The sequence below is a fragment of the Pygocentrus nattereri genome, chromosome 13, assembly GCF_015220715.1.
Source record: "Pygocentrus nattereri isolate fPygNat1 chromosome 13, fPygNat1.pri, whole genome shotgun sequence".
NCBI classification, from domain to species: domain Eukaryota; kingdom Metazoa; phylum Chordata; class Actinopteri; order Characiformes; family Serrasalmidae; genus Pygocentrus; species Pygocentrus nattereri.
The window spans coordinates 10,384,754-10,406,402 of record NC_051223.1 but is presented as its reverse complement, the minus strand read 5'-3'; the positions used below and the strand labels follow the sequence as shown (position 1 = coordinate 10,406,402).

General features: G+C 41.7%; 1 protein-coding gene across 1 annotated transcript in view; it reads right to left on the bottom strand.

Moving 5' to 3' along the window:
* wnk4a (WNK lysine deficient protein kinase 4a) overlaps positions 1-21,649 on the bottom strand; it is a 91,871-nt gene that overhangs the window by 22,347 nt on the left and 47,875 nt on the right. The window contains exons 7-12 of the mRNA XM_017695121.2: positions 20,205-20,424; positions 15,613-15,991; positions 12,456-12,622; positions 10,466-10,539; positions 8,074-8,209; positions 6,140-6,256 (exon numbers count right to left, since the gene is read on the bottom strand). Of these exons, the coding sequence (XP_017550610.2) occupies positions 6,140-6,256; positions 8,074-8,209; positions 10,466-10,539; positions 12,456-12,622; positions 15,613-15,991; positions 20,205-20,424 (1,093 nt within the window). The remainder of the gene's footprint in view (positions 1-6,139; positions 6,257-8,073; positions 8,210-10,465; positions 10,540-12,455; positions 12,623-15,612; positions 15,992-20,204; positions 20,425-21,649) is intronic.

Below are 21,649 nucleotides of genomic sequence, written 5' to 3'. Positions count from 1 at the left end.
ACTCAACCCACCCCAATGTAAAGCAGTGCACTTCAATCCACCCCAATGTAAAGCAGTGCACCTCAACCCAACACAAGGCAACTTAATTCAACTCAACCCAACGTAACACAACTCAACACACCCCACTGTAAAGCTGTGCACCTCAACCAAACACAAAGCGACTCAACTAACTACAAGCCATCAAAATCATATCTTTATGAATTACATTCATGCATCAGCCTTTTGACTGGTGCTACATGTGAGTCACTCCAGAGGTTGATGAGTTGAAGTTGAGCAATACAGAACCCACCACATCTCTGAATATTCCTAGACATCCCGAATAGCCTGCGGTTGTGTATGAGCCTGTTTAAACTTGTGCTCACTTTTAATAGCAGGCGGTTTTTAATTCGGTCTGTTCTGTCTTTGTACTGCTGTAACACCGCTAATAGCTGTGGGCGTGCACGGGGCGACCAATAACACTGCAGGAGAGGCTCCGCACTGCCAGAGCTTTCACTCCAAACAAAGAGGCTTCTGTACCTTAACAAACTGCAGCCGCACGAGCATCACTCACATGTGTGCAGCAGTGCACAGCCGCACACTCCAGCGTACAACGCCAGCCAGCAGCCAGTCAAAATTACTGCTGAGATACTGATAAAATTCAGTATCACAACATGCGTCCAAAAAGTCTGCAGACTCCAGAGAAGGGTGTTAATAGTGAGTCTGTGCTGCAGTAACAGCCTCTACTCTTCTGGGAAGCTTTTACACTAGACGTTGAAAATTGCTGTGAGGATTTGATTGAGCATTAGTGAGGTCAGTAACTCAAATAACCAACCAAAATCTCTGAGGAACGTTTCCAACACCTTGTTGAAAGTGTGCCACGAAGAATCAAGGCAGTTCTGAAGGTAAAAGGGGGTCCAACCTTTAACTAGCAACTTATTAGTGTACCTAATAAAGTGGCCGGTGAGTGTAGCTGGAAAACTGATTTCTTAAAAGGAATGAATCATTTGAAAAAAAGACACAGTTTTATTATCGTCAAGAATGTGCCTACTCCTTTAGCTAGCAGAGTGAGAAACAGCTGAGAAACAATTCAAAGAGCTTAAAATTTAATTCAACATCCCATGTGTCAAACACAAGGCCTGCAGGCCAAGTCAGGCCCGTGGCACGATCCTATTCAGCCTGAATTTTCTATTAATATCAGCCTGTTTCACCATGAGCTGCACTACAGTCCCCAGCATGCCATGCTCATATATGCACAAGACGTCTAGTAGCTGACGTAACAGAACTGGCGATTAGCGTTCTCCTCCGAGCGCGTTCAACTTCCCAATGACGTTGTGTGAGCGGCAATTCGAAAAGATGCGGTGGTGCTTCACAGGCCTCAGAGGAAGCCTGTGCTAACCTTCGCCCTCCTAGCGCTGGTGGTATTGATTGATTGGGGGAGTCTTAACTAGTGAGTGGAGACGACTAAATTGGGGAGAAAATGGGAGAAAATTGGGGAACCCCCCCCCCCCCTTCAAAAAAAAAATCTGTGGGCCAGAGAAAAAGTTTTTATTTAATTTTTAATGAATGTTGTGCTGTAACAGAACAGGCTATTGTTTATTTAAAATACACAAAAGCCTCAGCAGTAAAATATAAGCACTTATTGTAGACACTGAAATATTACATTAATACTTGAAATGTTCAGTATTTGAACGTCCCCAGGAGCTCAGTCTTTTAAACCTGCCTATTTGCCTGATCAAGACACCTGGAATCATTTCTTTGCTGCAAGTTCATTAAGACTTAGGCTTTTTCTGAGCTGCTGAGCTGACATTGGGTGTTTATACTGGTTGAACTGCAGCTGAAATGCAGCTAGTGTGTTTGGTGAAATGACTGATGGCGGAAGGTTGACTGGTCTGCTCGGCTGCTATATGTCACAGTATGTTCCGTCCTCCTTTACACAGCTCCACATTCTCTCAGTACCATGTGCTGCCTGTATTCTGTTCTGTATTGTAAGTCTTTTGTATTTATTTATTTATTGTACTGTATCATCTGCACTGTGTTTACTGTACTGTGTCGCACTTGTGTTCCCATGCTGGTCCTGGATGAATGTTGTTTTGTTGATAAGATTGATAAGATTTAATGGAAGTCAATGGAAGCAGAATTTTTTCTAAGTCATTTCTAAGTCCATTCATCATGTAATTTACACACAATGTAAAGAATAACAGGCACTTTCAAACTATGTCAAAAACTGAAAAATGTCAAAAATGGAGGTACAAGATTTTATATAAAACTATGTTTTTTATTTTAAATAATTTATTTATTGAGTATTCAGTGCCTATTTTTTGATGTTGTAGTTTTGCCATTTTGTGAATGCACAGTGGCCAGTTGGGGTCATGCTGAAATAAAAACACATCCAGGCCAACATGAGAGCATGTAAAGACCCACCCTTCACCAAATGCACCTCCCAAACCTCGCTAATGAAAAAAAGGAGACTGGAAGATATGGATATAAATAATATGTATGAAAAAAAATCAGGCATGGTGAAAGGCAGAGATACTCAAATCAAAGAGCTGAACTGAGGGGTCTTGAAAAGCTTTTTGCATATTATAATCTGACAGTTAAGCTACTGGCAACTGTTTATTTTTTAGAAACCAGCAGCTCCTAAGTTTTCTGTCTGGCGCCCTGTAATACACAATAACCGCTTATTTGCTAAATTTAATACATTTCAGAAAAAATAAGACACAAAATGTGGCCTTTTTATTTTCTCCTCAGCAAGTAAACTGAAACTGGAGAAAGGCCATATTCTAAACCTCTTATTCTCCAGGGTATATTTTTGTTTGTCGTAAGTTAAATAATTTAGTAACTGCATGAAATAAATGTACATTTTTATTTTATTTATTTATTATTTTTTTTATTAAAGCCCCTCAGATTAACACTATATGCTTACAATTTACTGCTGAAAGCCAAAAATCTCAGACGCTCTTTGTATTATTTTATAAAAGTAATGTTTACAGAGCAGATCACTGAAGAAACACCGTCTGTTTATAGTTTATAACCCAGATTTGGGGAAAAATGGGTCGACTTTCAGTAGAAAAACAGACTGAATTTAGCTTCTTTTATTATAAGGGCTTAAAATGACATCATCCATTTGACTGGAGAGAAGAGTTACAGCCTCATACTTCGCCCAGCTTCTGAATGTAGCTTATGAAATATGAGCGTTATGAAAAACATGACCAAGTGCGTTTTGGAACCACTGGTGGTCCCAAGGAGTTAAAAAGGTTGAGAGTGGGTCATTTGGCTGGAGGTGTTCAAACTTTTACACATCACTGTACACTGAGTCCAGCTGGGTCCAGACTCGCCGCTTTAGGGCATGCATACACAAACAACCACTAGACTCACGTAGACGAGCTCGAATACACATGACCACATTCACGCCCACACGTGTACAGCCATACGGATACAATCGCACAGGCGCAGTCTAGAGGAGTGAAGTGAGAGGATATAATAAACACATTATGATGTGATTTATAGGCTACTCCTGCACACTGACTCTACTCAGAGATCTCCACAGTGCAGCAGTGTTCTCCCCAGCTCTGTGCACTGTAGAGAACAGCGCGCAGATGTAACCAAACACTTCAGCCGTGCTGCTCCTGTTCGAGGAGAAACACAAAGCTGAAGTGTCTCAGTCTGCAGGGCAGCCGTGCTGTGCGAGGTACTCGGGGTAGAGACTCAGAGGAGGGGCACGCGAACGAGAGCCTTATCTCTGACACGGTTCTTGTTCCGAGCTCTGATAAGAACCTGATACCAGCAGTGAGGCTGACAATATCTGCTTTTGTGTCCAAACTGGGTGTATCTGGTGAGTTAACCTGGTCCAACTTTATATTAAGTGTCTCTAATAACTGTGTAGTTACACATGAATAACATATGCAACAACTACTGATGAGAACTGTAGAATATATTAAAACTCAGCTGGGCCTAAAACTGGTCTAAATACCAAATGTTGACATCACAACAAGGCGGTAAACAAAGGTAAACAAAGGTAAAGCTTCAATCAATTATTTCTTCACTTTCCATAAAGACAAATATTAACATCTGACCTGCTTTCTGTTGAGTACGTAAAGTCTGTGAGCAACAAAGAAAACGTGCTCATTGGTTCTAGGCATCGTCTATCAGGGTGAAAACAGGGCAGACTCTGTGCAGAAACGTGCAAGATGTGGTGCTGTTACGGAGAGGCAGAGGAGTATCTGCTGTTAACAGAGCTGATAAGAGCTGCAGCCCACCAGCTGCATAGAAGCCTCCCAGCCAGAGGGACACAGCTCTATTTCTGATTATTTTTGGAAGAAGAGGGGGGTTAAGGGGTAAAAGAGCCCAGAAACAGCAACAATGATGAGTGAGGAGAGCTCAGACGTGCTCTATCAGGTGCTGTTTTTAAACTCACTGTACAAAACGTTCTGACATGCTGACACGTTTTGTCACACAAGGCATTTTCAAGGCAAAATTGGGGCGAGCGAGGCGGCTGAAGAGTTCAGGAACGTGATGAGTGCTTGAGATGGAATGGTATCAATTTTCCTTCTCCGATATCGATACTGATATGAAACCTTCAGATGAAAACCTGCCGAATATAAATACCAATACCGATGCTGATTTCAACAGGGTTCACAGTTCTGATAACCAACATTATCAGGAAGTCTTCATTTAGATTTACATTTAAATGTTATATATTAGGGCGGCACGGTGGCGTGGTGGGTAGCGCTGTCGCCTCACAGCGAGGAGGGCCTGGGTTCGATTCCCTGGCCGGGCGACCGGGGTCCTCTCTGTGTGGAGTTTGCATGTTCTCCCCGTGTCTGCGTGGGTTTCCTCCGGGTTCTCCGGTTTCCTCCCACAGTCCAAAGACATGCAGTCAGGCCAATTGGACGTGCTAAATTGCCCCTAGGTGTGAGTGTGTGAGTGTGTGAGTGGCTGTCTGTGTCTGTCTGTCTGCCCTGCGATGGACTGGCGACCCATCCAGGGTGTATCCTGCCTTCCGCCCGAAGACTGCTGGGATAGGCTCCAGCACCCCCCGCGACCCTGACGGAGAAGCGGCTTAGAAAATGGATGGATGTTATATATTAAAATCAGAGGTGGACGAAGTACACCAACCATGTGCTTGAGTTAAAGTAGAGATACCCAAGGTAAAATATTACTCCAATAAAAGTTGAAGCTCCTCCCTTTAGACCTCCACTTGAGTAAAAGTACTAAAGTATTTACCTTCAAATGTACTTAAGTATCAAAGTAAAAGTACTAAAAGAGTTATTATGGCTCTGATTTCCTGTTATCATTTTTATAACAAGACTCACTTCACAAACTCATTTTAGGTGAAAATCCTCCAGTGTCTCTCTTGGTAAACCAGTCTTTTAATAGAACGTCATTAATTAGTGACGTTGACGTCTATTAAAATGATCATAAGCACAAACACTGAAGGTACTTTCACAATGCAAAGAACCATATAATCACACAAAGGCTCTTTGAGTGTTCATGGTTCTATATAGAACCATTTTCTTATGTAAAGAACCCCTAAAGAACTATGTTTTGTAAGAGTGTATATAAAATTTTCCATATTTTTTAGGTTTAATACAGTTTTATAGTTTTGTCCCAACCAAAAAAGTGACATTTTTCACCAATATCAATAAAACCATCGGGTATGAATATAAGCCAATGTTATCAGCCAACCGATATATATATATATATATATATATATATATATATATATATATATATATATATATATATATATATACTGGTCAGGCTCTAAAAACTACTATGTTCTAAAATGAGCTCTTTTTTTAAATTCAAGCATTTAATCTGTGCATCTAAAGGAAGAAATGCACAGCTCACAACACTTACAAATAAAAATTAAAAACTTCAGCTTTTTATTCAGGCAACCATTTCACAAAAAAATGCAAATGTGTGTAAAATCAGAATGGGCAAATAAATAAACTATCATACTAGTTTAAAATAAATATAGTATAAAATAGCTACACTGTTCTTATGCTATGTGTGAGCAGTTACTGCAATCTTTCAGACTAAATCTGTTACAGATTCTGATTCCATCTTTTGTCCCCTGAAATGTGATCCAGTTTCTACCGAGAGTCAGATCAGCGTCATCTCCAGTGTATGAGTGTCAACAGGGGACTGAATGGCCTACCATAACCAAGGCGATGTCCTCAGGGCTATCTCCATCAAGGTCAAACTTGAAGGTGACCATCTTATCATTGTGAGTCTGTAGCTGGCACTCCACCACGCGGTCCACTTTATCAGACAACTAAAGGCAGGAGAACAAAGTTTCTCACTCATACAGTCTTGTACACTTAAGAACAGGCATGTAAAACTATTTATTTTTACCAGTCATAACACCATATATCAGGGGCCTTTAATTAAAATTCAATAAGGTCCAGTTAGAGAAAATTTCCTCAAGCAAAGGTCCAGAACCTCATAATGTCTAACCTGCATCATGACTCGGTGCCATATACTGTTTACTGAAGTAGCTTAATAGGAATATCAACATCTTATACAGTCGACAACTGAATATCAGATCAAATAAAGTCCAGTTCAGTCAGATTTCAACAACATTTACTGTCAGTTTTATCTTTTTAGAGTCACTTCCTGTGGAATAACTTCCCTCACTTTCTTCTCCGACTGCTGTTTCTTGCCTCGTCCGTCCCTCCCCTGTGTGGCGTCACTTACTTGAGTCTCAGAGTTCATCGTAATGCACAGATCTGTTTGGCTGAGTAGCGTCACATGATATTTACAACGCATGTGATTGGTCTGTGAGTCTCCAGCCACTAAAGCTACCCTAATGGCTAGAAAATCGGCTAATACGCTGATTAAAATAAGACCACCCCGGGAAAATTTATCGTTTACAGGTCCAGGTCCGCATAGGATAGCATCTGGCTCCGGACTCAGACCATGGTCCGTCTTGTAGTGGCCTCTGCCATATATCATTAGAGTAATTAGAGTACATGCAAATAAATCTAACTATAGTAAAAAGAATTTCTTAGTTTGAAAAAAAAAGCAGTTGAGGTAGTTTGAAAAGGCTTGACGTGAAATTTTATCTGATGACTGAATGTCATATAATTAACCACAATTAACCATCTCTTTTACATAGTTAACAAATCAACAAATATTACTTGCGCCGCCCTCTAAACTTGTCAGAGAACTTAGAACTTTGAATGATGCATCTCAATGAACGCATTTATTGCTTTCGTTTATTTACACTCATTTGCCTCAACAACCCCAGTGCTTTCTTGGCATAATATGACTGTGAAACGATTTCTGTAAAACAGCTGCAGCTTAAATAATTCCAATCAACCCACATAACTGTGATTAGGCAATTACGTAACAACTGTGACAGGCCTCATTTTAAGGAAAACTTTGGTTCCAGCTTTCTCCTTTCATCAGCAGCTCGCCTGATTTAAATTATCGAACTACTGGAAACAGCTATTAGATCATTTAACAATAGGCTCAAAAAGAGTAACACTACAAGACTTTAAAACATATAACTATAAGACTAATGATCTTTATTCCATTCATTACACACACTGTGCATCAGTAGCATTCAGTTATGCTCTTGTGGACTGGTATTTTAAACTTTCCCAAATTTCTCAAAAATATGTGAAAAAATAGAAACATTTTCAGTTTAAATGTAGGTTTTTACTCTAACATCAAATGTTTTTTTTAATCTCTGATATTTTGTCATAAAAATAGTCTATAGAGCCCTAACTGTATCCTAGACAGATCACTTTGGTTTAGATAAATAAACTTGACAATAAGAATTTTTAACCCAACTATACTTGGTATGGCAAGAAAAAAAAACCCCGACCTTGTTCTGACTGTGCTAAGAATGGTCCATCACACCTTTTAGATCTAGTCAGTGAGGGTCCTATGGTGGTTCATTTCCTTTGACAGACTGTGTAGAGGGGTGCTAAGACACTGTGCAGTACACACCTACAAAGTAGAGCCAAATGGTATGCATTTCTGATAAAACTGCCACTTTCTAATAAACTGGCAACTCAGTGAAAATCACAGTTAGACATGAAATGACTGGTGGACAAACAAGTGAACGGACTCATGGATTCATACCCCTGTGATGCGCAGGCGGGCCCGCGCTCTCCTCCTGAACAGCTTTCCAGCCGTCCGTCGAGCAGGCGACTTGTTTGCCCTCTCTGATTGACCCTCGCAGCCGTCACTCAAGCCTGAGGTCACGTCTGAGGCGTAGCTGTGGAGATTTCACATAACTTCATTAGAGAAATCAAACAAGACATTTTTATAGGGGCTAAGAAAAATAATTAAACACAAAATTAAACAGAAGTAAAAATAATATCACATTTTCAGTATTTACTGTGTCCACCTTTCCATTCTTTTTGGAAAAGAGGTGGGTTTTTTTCCCCCACACCTCCAAAGTTCAGTCTTAGAAGCTGGTTTAACATTGCAAGTAATCTCAAACACATTCAAAGGTCTGGACTCTGGGGTGGTCAGTCCATTGTTTGAGGATGTTTTCAGATCTGAAGCAGCTTGATTTTCTCCTCTCTCTCAAAGATGAAAGCTTTGATGGGGACAGTTTGGTGTCTACCTGGTCTTACAGCTGGTTGTTAGGAGTCCCATTTTCTCTGTAGCGTTTAAACGGTTTTTAAACTCAAGTTTTGGAAACTTGTGTTTTTTATTCCTCTTTAAGTGGGTGAATAGTAGCCACATTTACATGCAGCCTGATAATCTGTTAATAATCCGACTAAAAGCTCAATAAGAATAGAATACGTCCATGTAAACACCTCAATCGGAATAGTCCAGTCTGATTAAGGATATTCGGAATACAGTTTCTATCTGATTGATGGAGGTGGGTAATCCTGTAAATAATCCGTTAAATAGAAGAATATTATCTGTGTAAATGCATGTATCCAATTACATTGCCTATAGGAAAGTTTAAGTCCGTTCTGCATGTGAGTCTCACACAGTGAGAGTTTATACCATCCAGCATGGCGGAGCAGAAACTGGTCTGCAGAGATGACGAAGTTTAGGCTCTGATTTAAAAGATGGTGGTGGGACGGACGTCCAGCTTATGTGTCTCAGAGCACAACGTCTTCCTCTCAGCCTTCTTTAATAAGGACATCTGAAGGACATTTTCCTGAGACTGAGATCATTTTAAAGCAATTAAAAACACCAGCACTGCTCACTGCTGCTCATCTCACTCCGACTTGACTCACGTGATGCTGGTTGTCATGGTAACATCTGCACTAAGTGGTTCCCTACGCATGCATGGAATTTTGGATCGGATTACTTGTAGTGAGCATGTAAACAGAGGTTTTTATAAGATTGTTGAGAAGAGTGAGAATAAACACCTCAGTCTTCATCTATAATTGGAATGAATTCAGTTGGATTGGCAGAAATCTCTGCATGTAAACACAGACACTGTTACACTGATCTGTTGCAAGCACACACTGTAGTAAAAGTGAGAGGAATTCATTGGATCCTAAAAGGCCCTCACTGGACAGGAGTTTGGTCAAACATTAGCCTGACAGGATTTAATGGCAGTGAAGAAGGGCTCAGCTTTCTCCTTTCCTGATTGGCGCTCTCTCTCCCATGTGATAGGGCAGAGGTCCGCTACAGCGAGAATGGGCTATAACTAAATCCGGCAAACATAAAAACGTCCATGGAATTCCTGCCCTTCTTTACAAGCTTGCTTGGGTAATATCAGGCTTTTAATGACTGTTTTGTTCCTCCTGTAATAATGTTTTACTAGTTTTAAGAAAACAAACTTTCTCCATTCACTCATCAGCTTAGCTTTTTTATACGGCTCTTGCTTCAGAGGAATAAATATGTGCACACGATTTTTCTGGATAGTCAGGCCACAATTAGTGTATGATACTATTCCTTGCAAAACAAGAATATAACTGTGTTTGAATTGGCATCATACAGGTCTGTGCTTTCAGACCCTAAAAACACTGTTTGGCTTTAGAGTGCTGTGGTTATAGCTCTTGTTGTGAAAGCGCTTCGGAAAGCGAATTGTGTCTCACAGGTCTTTCAGCACTCTACACACTGCAGCATCCAAACCCTTGCCCTCCTACAAGGCACATAAACATTTACAGGCAGCCTACCGCTTGGCAAACTCTGGTCAGTGCTTTAAAAGTCCCTGCCTGCTGAGGTACGCGTGTTTTTGAGGCTGGATTTAACAGGCCGCGAGCGGAATGCGCTGCGTTATGAAAGATGAGAGGAGGAGAAGCCCAGAGGACAATGTGATCTCCTGCCATGGCGATTGACTCACAGTCGCAGGCATGCACCCCTGAGGGGGGAGCGAAGCTGTTCTTTTCAAAAGTGAACTGTGTGCTCCACAGTACTTTTGATGGCCAATCTAAACACAGAGCTCTCGGTGCATCGTGTGAGGACAAACAGGGTTTCACGGCTGACTTTGATATGAGACTCTGTGGGTGGCTTTAGCGGCCCAGATGTGGTGAAAGCCAAGCTGAGGGCTTTTTCTTACCTGTCCACGGGCGAAGAGAATGGACTTGGAGGCCCCGACACTCCTTTGTCGAAGTTATTAGTCACAGCAATGCTCTAAGGAAGGGATTAGAAAAAAGGTTCTTTAGGGATTAAAGGAATATTCAAGCATTTGTCAACTTAATCTCTATCTGCTGCATCTGCAGGGCACAATTGATTACTACGGACATTTTCCTGTATTTAGAAAAGAAAACCTGATGTGAAAAACGCCTACACTCTTAAAGTCAGTTCTTCAAAGGTTCTTTAGTAAAGAAAATGGTTCTATAGAGAACCATGAACACTCAAAGACCCATTTTGAATGACTGAATTGTTCTGTGCATGAGTAAAATCATTCTTCATATTGATGGAGAATGTGTTGCATATGGTTCTATGTAGAAGCTTTTTAAAAGGCTTCTATATAGCACCAAAAAGGGTTCTTCTACTGTTACAATGTTAAGCTTGTAACAATAGCACAACCCTTTTTGGTGCTATAGAGAACCCTTCTCAAAAAGGTGCTTTATGAAACATTTTTGATGCTACAATCTTAAAAAAACTGTGCTTCAAAGGTTCTTTAGTAAAGAAAATGGTTCCAGAGAACCATATACATGCAAAGAACCTCCTGCATGATTAAAGTGTTCGCTGTATCATGAAAACGTTCTTCGGGCTGATACAGAACCTTTCTGAAAAGGGTTCTAGATAGCACCCAAAAGGGTTCTTCTACTGTTAAAATCTTGACACCATAACAAAAGAAGAACCCATTTGGGTGCTACAAAAAAAACATTTTCAAAAAGGTTTAACAATGCAAAGGGTTTTTGGAGTGTTCAAGGTTCTATATAGAACCATTTTCTTTACTACAGAACAATGACCATATTTTGATGGCCAGTTGGAAGGTCCTACAGCTTCTACCCACCAACTTCTATTAGAGCCAAATGTTCTTTATGTGCTTTTCTATATACAGACAAGTGTGTCCACATACTGCCTGTGGAAACTGACCACTCAAAGAACCATTTGCATGGTATACTTAAGTATATTGCATGGTTCTTCAGATGGATGGAGGTGTCATATTACAGTTCTACATAGAACTACAGAACACATTCTCCATTAATCTGAAGAATCATTTCAGCATGCAAATGGTTAGAGTTTGTAGATCTTTATTAAAGAATCCTTGAAGAACCATCTGTTTTAAGGAGTTTACAGACATGGCAGATGGACTAAATTCCAATACCATACATACAATTTGTCATTGACACAACCAAACCTTGAAAATCCAAAAAGTTCTTAACTTGGAATTTAACAGAACAAGACTTCTTTCCATTTTGACCATTTGTAGTGGTGGTCCATTCATCAGGAAACTTCAAAATTTGGACAAAAATTAAGAGGCAAGACCTTGTAAGTATCCTAAAAGTACTCTGCTAAACTGTAAAAGGTAACTGTGTTCTGGATTCTTCACAGTCGAGTCACATTATAATGATCACCAGCCAATATCCAGAGTAACCGCCATGTGCAGCAGCTAGACATGCTGGGAGTGACTCAACAGGGTCCTGGTAGGTTGTCACTGTACCTGGAGCCAGGCTGACTGCAGTGCATCCCACAGCTGTGGAGGGTCCATGGAGAACAATCCACAGAGCAAACACGACGATTGAGATGGTCCCACAGATGTTCAATTGGGTTCAAGTCCAGGAAATTAGGGAGCCAAGACAGTACTTGGAAGTTTTGGTCATGCTGTTCCATCTAATTTTGCTGGAAGAGCCTATCCACCCAGGGAAGACAATCAGCATCTACGGGTGTTCATGATTGTCAAGGATGGATTCATACCCAGATCAGCTGAGAGTGCCTTCCACATGGATGAGGCCACGAAAACATTCCCCAGACTTAATGATGTGACTGGACTGTAAATTGCTATTACAAAACGTAACATGCTAGATACCTATTTTCTGATTCTGAGCTAAATGTCTTGCAGCCTCTGTGAAAGGTATGTTCTCAAAAACACTTACCGAAGAAAAGCGCAGAGCTGGAACTGGAGGGATGTGAATGGATGTGGCCGTAGTGGGTGTGGCCACTGAAGTGGGCAGATCGGGAGGGCTGCTTATGCTACCCTTAGCAACCTCAAGTCCATCCTGACAGCTTGAGGGACTAAGATAGCCGTCTGTCTCGCAATCGGCTGGAGAGAGAGAAAGCGGGAGAGGAGAGAGAGAGAAAGAGAGAGACAGACAGACAGAGAGAGAGAGACATACAGAGAGAGAGACAGACAGAGAGAGAAAAAGACAGAGAGAGAGAGACAGAGAGACAGACAGAGAGAGAGAGACAGAGAGAGAGAGAGACAGAAAGACAGAGAGAGACAGACAGAGAGAGAGAGACAGAACATATTTCACGTTACAAAGGAAAGATTTTTTAAAGTGAAATTTTGGTTGAAAAAAGCCAAATTTATAGTTTTAACCTGATGAAGTAAAAACGTGTCTAGTGTCTGATGTTTGCTTGATTATGGACTTTATTACATAATTTCTGGTACTCTGGTGATTCAAGGGTTCTTCAGCAAAGAATATGGTTCTATATAAAATCATGAACATTCAAAGAATGCATGATTAAAGGGTTCTTTGCAATGTGAAATGGTGCTTCAGACGGATGCAGAATGTGCTGTAGATGGTTCTATAAAGAATCCAAAAGGGCTCTTTAATTTTTACGATGGCAAGGATGCAACAATAGGAGAACTCTACACTACACTGCTACACTGATCCCTTTTCAAAATGGTTCTGCATAGAACCGTCTATAGCACATTCATGCACATTTTCCATCAACCCGAAAAACCCTTTAATCATGCAAAGGGTTCTCCAAGTGTTTATGGTTCTATTTAGAACCATTTTCTTCACTAAAGAACCCTTAAAGCACCATCTTTTTTAAAACTGTACGATACACTGTTAACTATAAACAAGTACAGTAGAAAATACAGCAAAGAGAAGAAACAAATTTCAGACAGCAAACAAGTCTCGGCCACCTGACCACATTTGGGGTAAGAGGGGTAATTTAGAGGAATTTCATTTTTTTGCCCCAAAACAGAGACATACAGTCATGTGCAAAAGTTTGGGCACCCTTGGACAAGTGATGTTTTTTCTAATTGGAAGTTTTACAAGGAACACAATGTGGCATTTCTCTGCAGATTTTTGCACATAATTTAGATGTATTTGCTGAATTTAACACACTGGGGGGAAGGGGTAAATAAATAAATGAATGAAGAGTACTCATGTATTAAAATTTGTATTGTTTTTTTTTCATGAAGAGGAAATAACTTATTGTCACTCCAGCAAAGCATGTGACTGGACCAAGGGTGCCCCAACTTCAGCAATTAAACAGTAGCTGTGCATTACAATCACAAAGCGTGTTCCCTGCAGAGGATGCGTCAAATTTATTTGCATGTCAACAAAGCATGTCATTTTGGATGCCAAAACTTTTGCACAAGACCAGCACAGAGGCTAAAAGGTGGTAGAATCAGTATCACTTGAGCTAAACTCCATTTAACCTGAACATAACAAGCTCCCTTCAGGTGGTCGGAGCACTTTTGAAAGCAGCACTGTTCTGAGCGAGAGGTCGAACTGAGGGATTATGTTCTTCGCTGTCGCCGTTTATTCACCTCAAACCTGTCTTTCCTCTCGTCGGCTTCAAAAACACTGCGTGCTCGCGCAGCAAAGAGGCTGATGTGAGGCAAGGAGGGAGTGAATTATTGAGTTAATCTCCCTGTTCAGATTTCCCCCCGTTCTCTGCCGCGTTCTCAGTGTGTACATTATCGCCAGGCTGACTGCAGAAACATACAGACAGTTTACGAGGTGAGATCAGTCGACGGCGGGCTGTCTGCACTGTTAGAACTGCTGGTAAGGACACCAGGTAAGGAGGTTTCACACATACAGTCTGTGGAAAGCTGACTGTACTACTGTGCTGAGGCTCTGAATGCTGAGAGGTGTTGCTTATGTATGACTTCACGTTGAACAAAGTAAATCATTTATTATACAGGCTGATTAATGGATTTAACAAACGCCATGGTGCTACCATAAAACTGCGACTACACATCAAGATACAGCAGCGCTGGAGTGTCTGCAGATACAGAGGCCACACAAAAGTATTTGGATTAGGGATGTGCATTCTAATTTTGACATTCAAGTATCTGTTAGAGCTCATTAATGGATGTCTGGTTAACCACAGTAAAGGAAAAACTATGCTAAAAATGGCCAACAGTAAGGCGGGCTGTAGTCTTAACTTTTCAGGTGGCAGCACTGGTGATTCACAAAAATACAGCAGCACACAGAGGAACGTGTGTCATTTCAACACAGCTGGTAGGTTTTTGTGTTGGCTGAGTAACAGAGGCTGCCTCTTCAGATGGGCTAGTGAGCTAACACAGCTAACACGGACGATAAGTGTCTTCTTAAGTGTCTGATGAGGACTTGTCTTCTACATGAGGTTTTTTCTCCTCAGTGGACAATATGCCAACATGTTATTTGTCAGAGAAATATATTTCTATTGTTTCTGGACCTAGCTCACATCAGTTAGCGATACAGCTGCGCTAACTCTGACTGCTAAGCCACATCCTTAACACATTTTTGGCAACGTGCTGATGTCCAGGCGCTTGTCTTGAGGAGTAGTAAAGTATATCATATTTACAAATAAAAGCAAAAGCGATATAGTGATTTCAAAAGTGAAATAGCGATTTCAGTATTCAATACCTAGAAAAGCTAATCGAGCACCGAAGTACCGTAATTTGGACACTTTAACCAACTGACCACTGCCAAGTGTCGGCTAGAGGGGTATAAAGCCCCCCAGCATTGGGCTGTGGAGCAGTGGAACTGCATTCTCTGGAGTGATGGAGCTCCATCCAATACCTTTGGGATGACTTGGAGTGACCCAGAACTGATCATCTAACATCAGTACCTGACCTGACTAATGCTCAATGAAATACATACAGCAATGATCTCAAATTTAAAGCCTTCCCACTGAAGTAGAGACTGTTACTGCAACACAAACGCACTACTAACACCTTCATTACAGAAGAAACACTGAATCGCAGGCACTTTTGATGTCTATTCTGATGTCTACACTACATAATCAATCATACAGCCACTGTAACACCTTTTAACTCTAATGCTATCTGAATGTAATGGTGCTCACAGGTTACTGAGGAGAAGCTGGTGTGGCGGAAGTGCAAGTGCTGGTCAGCTTCTGGCTCTTCTGGCTCTGGTAGGAAGCCCCTGTTGATGCTGTAGTCTGGGGAGTTCACAGGAGAGACAGTGGGGGGCTCTGGGAGCAACGGAGTAGGAGGGATCCGAAAAGGGGAAGAGGCAGGGCTTTCGAGGGCTCGGCTAACGGGCTTGGGCGAGGGCAGCTCAGGCTCCTCCTCAATGGCCTCCACCTGCTTCCTCTTCTTCTCCTCCTCAGCCAGCCGCCGCTGCCGCTCCCGCTCCCGCTGCCGCTTGATGGCCGTCACCCGGTCTCGCATCGCTTTGGCCACCAACTTGTAGTCCGCCTCGCATACAAATCCCAGGACCACCTAGGAGAGGAGAAGTAAGATAATGTTAATAAGTGGTGCGATCTTTGGAACTGAATACCAGTTCACACGAACATTGCTTTGTGTCATAATTACAAGCAGAAGCTTTGTAAACAATTTTGATAAGTTGAGTTTCAACTACATTATTATTTTATTATTGACCAACCATGGCAGTGGAAATTTCCATTATTTGATGGTAGATAACTTGTAGATAATGAAACTCGTTTTTACTACTGAAGAGGACACAGCATATGTCATGTGATAACTCACATAAGGAGTTGAAAGAAAAACATGTATGATAAACTCAAACTGGTCTGAAACGCAGCCGGGAGACCAAAAATCTGAGTCTGCGCCCCTCACACACGACTCGCCATTTGTCCACTCAGACTGACCCAAAAATCTGCAAAGTAGAGCCAGACCGACTCGGCCAGACTGAGAATCAGAGCTAAAATAGGGATAAAGTTGTGTAATGTAACCACAGCTTTACTTGTACGGGGTGATTCAAAGTGCCATATATGTACAGCCATAAGGTGTCTAGGAACCAATCACAATCCAACTGAAAGGAGGGGTCATAGAGTTTCTGACTGGCTCCCTTCAGTCTGCAAGGAGATGAGACCCCTAAGCAGAAAACGTTCTGTGTTCTCCATGTCAATAAGAGTGAATCCGTCATAACTGTGCAGTGTGATTTTCGTGGGCAGTGAAGCTCCAAAAAGGTCAGAGCGTTTGACCTTGGTTCCACAGCACTGGATAATCTCCGAAATTGCACTGAAAGAGCCGTGAATGCAGCGACACCTGATATGCTCTATCCAGAATGGGATGAGTTTGACTGTGGTGTTGATGTCGTCCGTACAGTTGGCGGAGGTTCAGACTGACACCTCGCACAATTACGTAATAAACTTTATGCTCATTTAAACCATTTACACATCAAGAAGCTTCTTCAATCCTGCTTTTTTCAACTTAGAAATAATATTAAAATTAGAAATTTCCTGCCCTTTTCTGACATTGAAAAAATTATTCATGCTTTTGTCTCCACCCGTTTGCACTACTGCAATGCCTTATTTACTTGTGTGAGTCAGAGAGAGGTGGCTCGTCTACAGCTAGTTCAAAATGCAGCTGCTCGTCTTCTTACTAGGACAAAGCGCAGGGAACATATTCCACTAGTATTGGCTTCTCTACGCTGGTTGCCTGTAAGCTACAGAATTGATTTAAAAATTTGAATGCTTACTTATCAGGCTGTTCATAACGAGGCTCCAGCATACATTACTGAGCTCTTACAACCTCTTCATAGTGCGAGAACTTTAAGGTCTTCAAATCAGGGGTTATTAAATGTTCCACGTACTAACTTAAAATCAAAGGGGGACTGGGCTTTTGCAGTTTATGCTCCATATTGTGGAATAATATTCCTACTGATGTCAGACTCTCTGAATCAATTGAGGTTTTTAAAAAACATTTAAAGACTTATTTTTATTCTCTTGTTTTTAACAGCTTTTGATCAATGTGCTTTATAAGTCAGTGTGCATTTGAGTATTTAAACTGTGTGTATTACTTGAGTATATAATCATAATGATCTTAATTGTCTTGTATTTTATTTGTAAGTACTTTGTAAAGCAATTTGTGAGTCACTCTGGAAAAGTGCTATATAAATAAAGTTTTACTTACTTACATTTACAGTTCACTGCATTGATCTGTAAAGATTTACAAGTGAAATAAATCATTTTGAAATCAGATGAATCTTTTTAATCACCCTGTATTTAGACTTGAAACAGGACATTGAGACTAGAAGAAAACCCCTTAGTTTTATGGGGAAAATAATGCTAATAATAATAAGTAACACAGCCATACTTTCTGTGTGCCCTCTGACTCTATTCCACACATTCAGTATCAACACATAATCTACAGTGTCCTCAGCATATTTTTGTGCCCTTTCCTGAGCTTCCTCATGAACGATGTACACCAAGGTCACCTAACCCAGATCGTCCATCAGCACCTCAGCCAGCCAGATTAAGGAGATAACCCAAAGTCCGTCAGCAAATTCGCTCTTGATGAAAAGTGCATGTAATGTGAGAGAAAGGAAGGATTGTGGAAGTTTGGGATAATTAAGAGGAGCTCAGCGTGGCCCGAAGGATGAAGGGGAGGGTGTGTTTTGGAATACGCATCTGAAGTCATTTTATCATCAGGCATGTGACCTCCTCTTCCTCCTGCGCCCTGCCTCTCGCATTACCAGAGCGATGAATAAACCGCCCGGCCGCGTCCTTGAGCGCTGTTACGCAATCAAGGCGGCTGTCGGGGGCATCGGGCTTTCCGCCTCTGCTTTAAGAAGGAGGCTGTAAATGGTAATGGGTAGATTCCACGATATTAAGAGAGGGGTCCTACTGAGGAGATGTTTCACTGATAAACTTTAGCATGTGCGGTTTTAATGGATTTTGGGCCTGAAGGGTTCAGAGACTGCCCTTTAATTATTAACACAGGAAGAGTGGCTGATGTGGGCTGAGTGAGGACATACAAGACAGACATGATGAGGGAGACCTGAGAGGACAGAGGCTTTGTTTATCAGCCTTTTCACAGACCCACAACTCCAGGACCGACAAGCCTGTCTTACCATTCTGCAGATTCAGGTTTAGAAACGATAATGAACTGCTGTCAGAGTGAATTTATATCTCCACAATCAGCTGCTCCCCCATTTAACCCCAAACGTGGTTGATCAGCGAGGACGAGTTTGGTTTTAGCACTGGAGCTACAGGGCTAACGCAGCTAACAAGTAATAGAAGCTTATGAGCATGGATTAGCATGGCGCTAACGTCAAGGATAAATAAATTTGTCCTTTTCTTAAAGTTATATTTAATAACAGTGGAGGATTTCACTACAAAACTGAAAAATCAAAATCAATGAAACTCTGAAATGCTGATTTATGGGGTTCATTTTGTTGTTTGTTAAACTGTTGAAACCACACTCTTAAAAAAGATGGTTCTTCAAGGTTTCCTTAGTAAAGACAATGGTTCTGTAAAGAACCATGAACACACAAAGAACCCCTTGCACGCTTGAAGGGTTTTATATATATATATATATATATATATGTAGATAGATAGATAGATAGACACACGCATGCACATTTTCCAAGCCGCTTCTCCCTCAGGGTCACGGGGGGATGCTGGAGCCTATCCCAACGGTCACTGGGCAGAGGGCAGGAGATATATATATATATATATATATATATATATATATATATATATATATATACACACACATACACTTTTGGAAATATATACAATAATAATATAGACATCCCATTCTTAATCCATAGGGTTTACTATGATGTCGGCCCACCCTTTGCATCTATAACAGCTAGGAAGGCTTTTCACAAAGGTTTAGGAGTATGTTTATGGAAATTTTTGACCGTTCTTCCAGAAGCACATTTGTGAGGTCAGACACGGTGTTGGACAAGGAGGCCTGTCTCGCAGTCTCTGCACCATTTCATCTCAAAGGTGTTCCACTGGGTTGAGGTCAGGAATCTGTGCAGGCCAGTGAAGTTCTTGCACACCAAACTCGCTCATCCATGTCTTTATGGACCTGCTTTGTGCACTTGTTGGAATAGGAAGGGGTCGTCCCCAAACTGTTCCCACAAAGTTGGGAGCATGAAATTGTCCAAAATCTCTAAGCCCAACTCCTGAAAAGCAACCCCACACCATAACCCCCACTCCACCAAACTTCATACTCGGCACAATGCAGTCAGACAAGTACCGTTCTCCTGGCAACCGCCAAACCCAGACTCATCCATCGGATTTCCAGATGGAGCAGCGTGATTGGTCACTCCAGTGGTTACAACCATTGCATGCCACGCTTTGCACTGTGCTTGGTGATATAAGGCTTGGATGCAGCTGCTCAGCCATGGAAACCCATTCCATGAAGCTCTCTACGCTGTTCTTGAGCTGATCTGAAGACCACATGAAGTTTGGAGGTCTCTGCAAATTGACTCTGCAAAAAGTTGGTGACCTCTGTGCACTATGCGCCTCAGCATCTGCTGACCCCCACCCTGTAATTTTACATGGCTGACCACTTCATGGCTGAGTTGCTGTCGTTCCCAATCGCTTCCACTTTGTTAGAATACCACTGACAGCTGACAGATGACTGTGGAATATTTAGTAGTGAGGAAATTTCACGACTGGACTTGTTGCACAGGTGAAGTCTTATCACAGTACCACGCATTTCTAATGCTTACCATCTCCTGCGCAACTTCCTCGGGGACGTCCTTGTAGAGCTCGAACAGGAACTCGATGGCGTTGTTGTCCTTGTACTTGCCGTGAAGCTTTTTGGTGTCGTCCATACGGAGCCACAGCTTTAAGCTGGACTTCTCCATGTCGTCCTCCTCGGCCAGTTCTACGTGGACACCATTGTGCTCCTGGAAGAACGTGTGCTCCAGCAGGTCCTGAATGGTGTACCTGGCCATGGAGACGAACATGAATCAAAGAGAGAATCAAATTCTACTGAAAGCCATTTGTCTGAGATGGCAGCCTTTTTTTTTGTTGTTGATTTGGTTGGAGCCTGAACTCTAAATGCTGCTGGACAAAAAGACTGATATTATGTGGAAATATCCGCTTACAAATGTAATTAGAGACACACAAATTGTTATCGTGGAGGAAAAATGCTTGCTGTCATGTATGTAAGCAAATGAATCAAACTAATTCAATTGTATAATCAAGCACAACATTTCAGAATAATCTCATTACTTGGCAGTTAGCTCGAACAAATGGACGGCTATACATGCACTGCCATGACTTTTGTACAATACTATGTATGTACACTGATCAGGCATAACATTCTGACCATCTCCTTGCTTCTGCACTCACTGTGCATTTCATCAGCTCCACTTACTATATAGGTGCACTTTGTAGCTCTACAGTTACAGACTGTAGTCCATCTGTTTCTCTGATACTTTGTTACCCTATTCTTCAGTGGTCAGGACCCCCATGGACCCTCACAGAGCAGGTACTATTTGGGTGGTGGATCATTCTCAGCACTGCAGTAACACTGACGTGGTGGTGGTGCTATGTTAGTGTGTGTTGCGCTTGTCTGACTGGATCAGACACAGCAGAGCCGCTGGAGTTTTTAAACACCTCACTGTCACTGCTGGACTGAGAATAGTCCACCAACCAAAAATCCAAAAATATCCAACCAACATCATCCTATGGGAAGCGTCCTGTGACCACTGATGAAGGACTAGAGGACGACCAACACAAACTGTGCAGCAGCAGCTGAGCTATCGGCTCTGACTTTACATCTACAAGGTGGACCGAAAAGGTAGGAGTGTCTCATAGAGTGGACAGTGAGTGGACACAGTGTTTAAAAACTCCAGCAGCACTGCTGTGTCTGATTCACTCATACCAGGACAACACACACTCCGTGTTACTGCAGTGCTGAGAATGAGTGTCTGATTCACTCGTACCAGCACAACACACACTCCGTGTTACTGCAGTGCTGAGAATGTGAGGGTCCATGCGGGTCCTAAACACTGAAGAACAGGGTAAAAGGGGATGGACTACAGTGTGTAACTGTAGAACTACAAAGTGCACCTATACAGTAAGTGGAGCTGATAAAATGAGCAATGAGTGTAGAAACAAGGATGTGGTCAAAATGTTATGCCTGACCGGTGTAAACATCCAGACT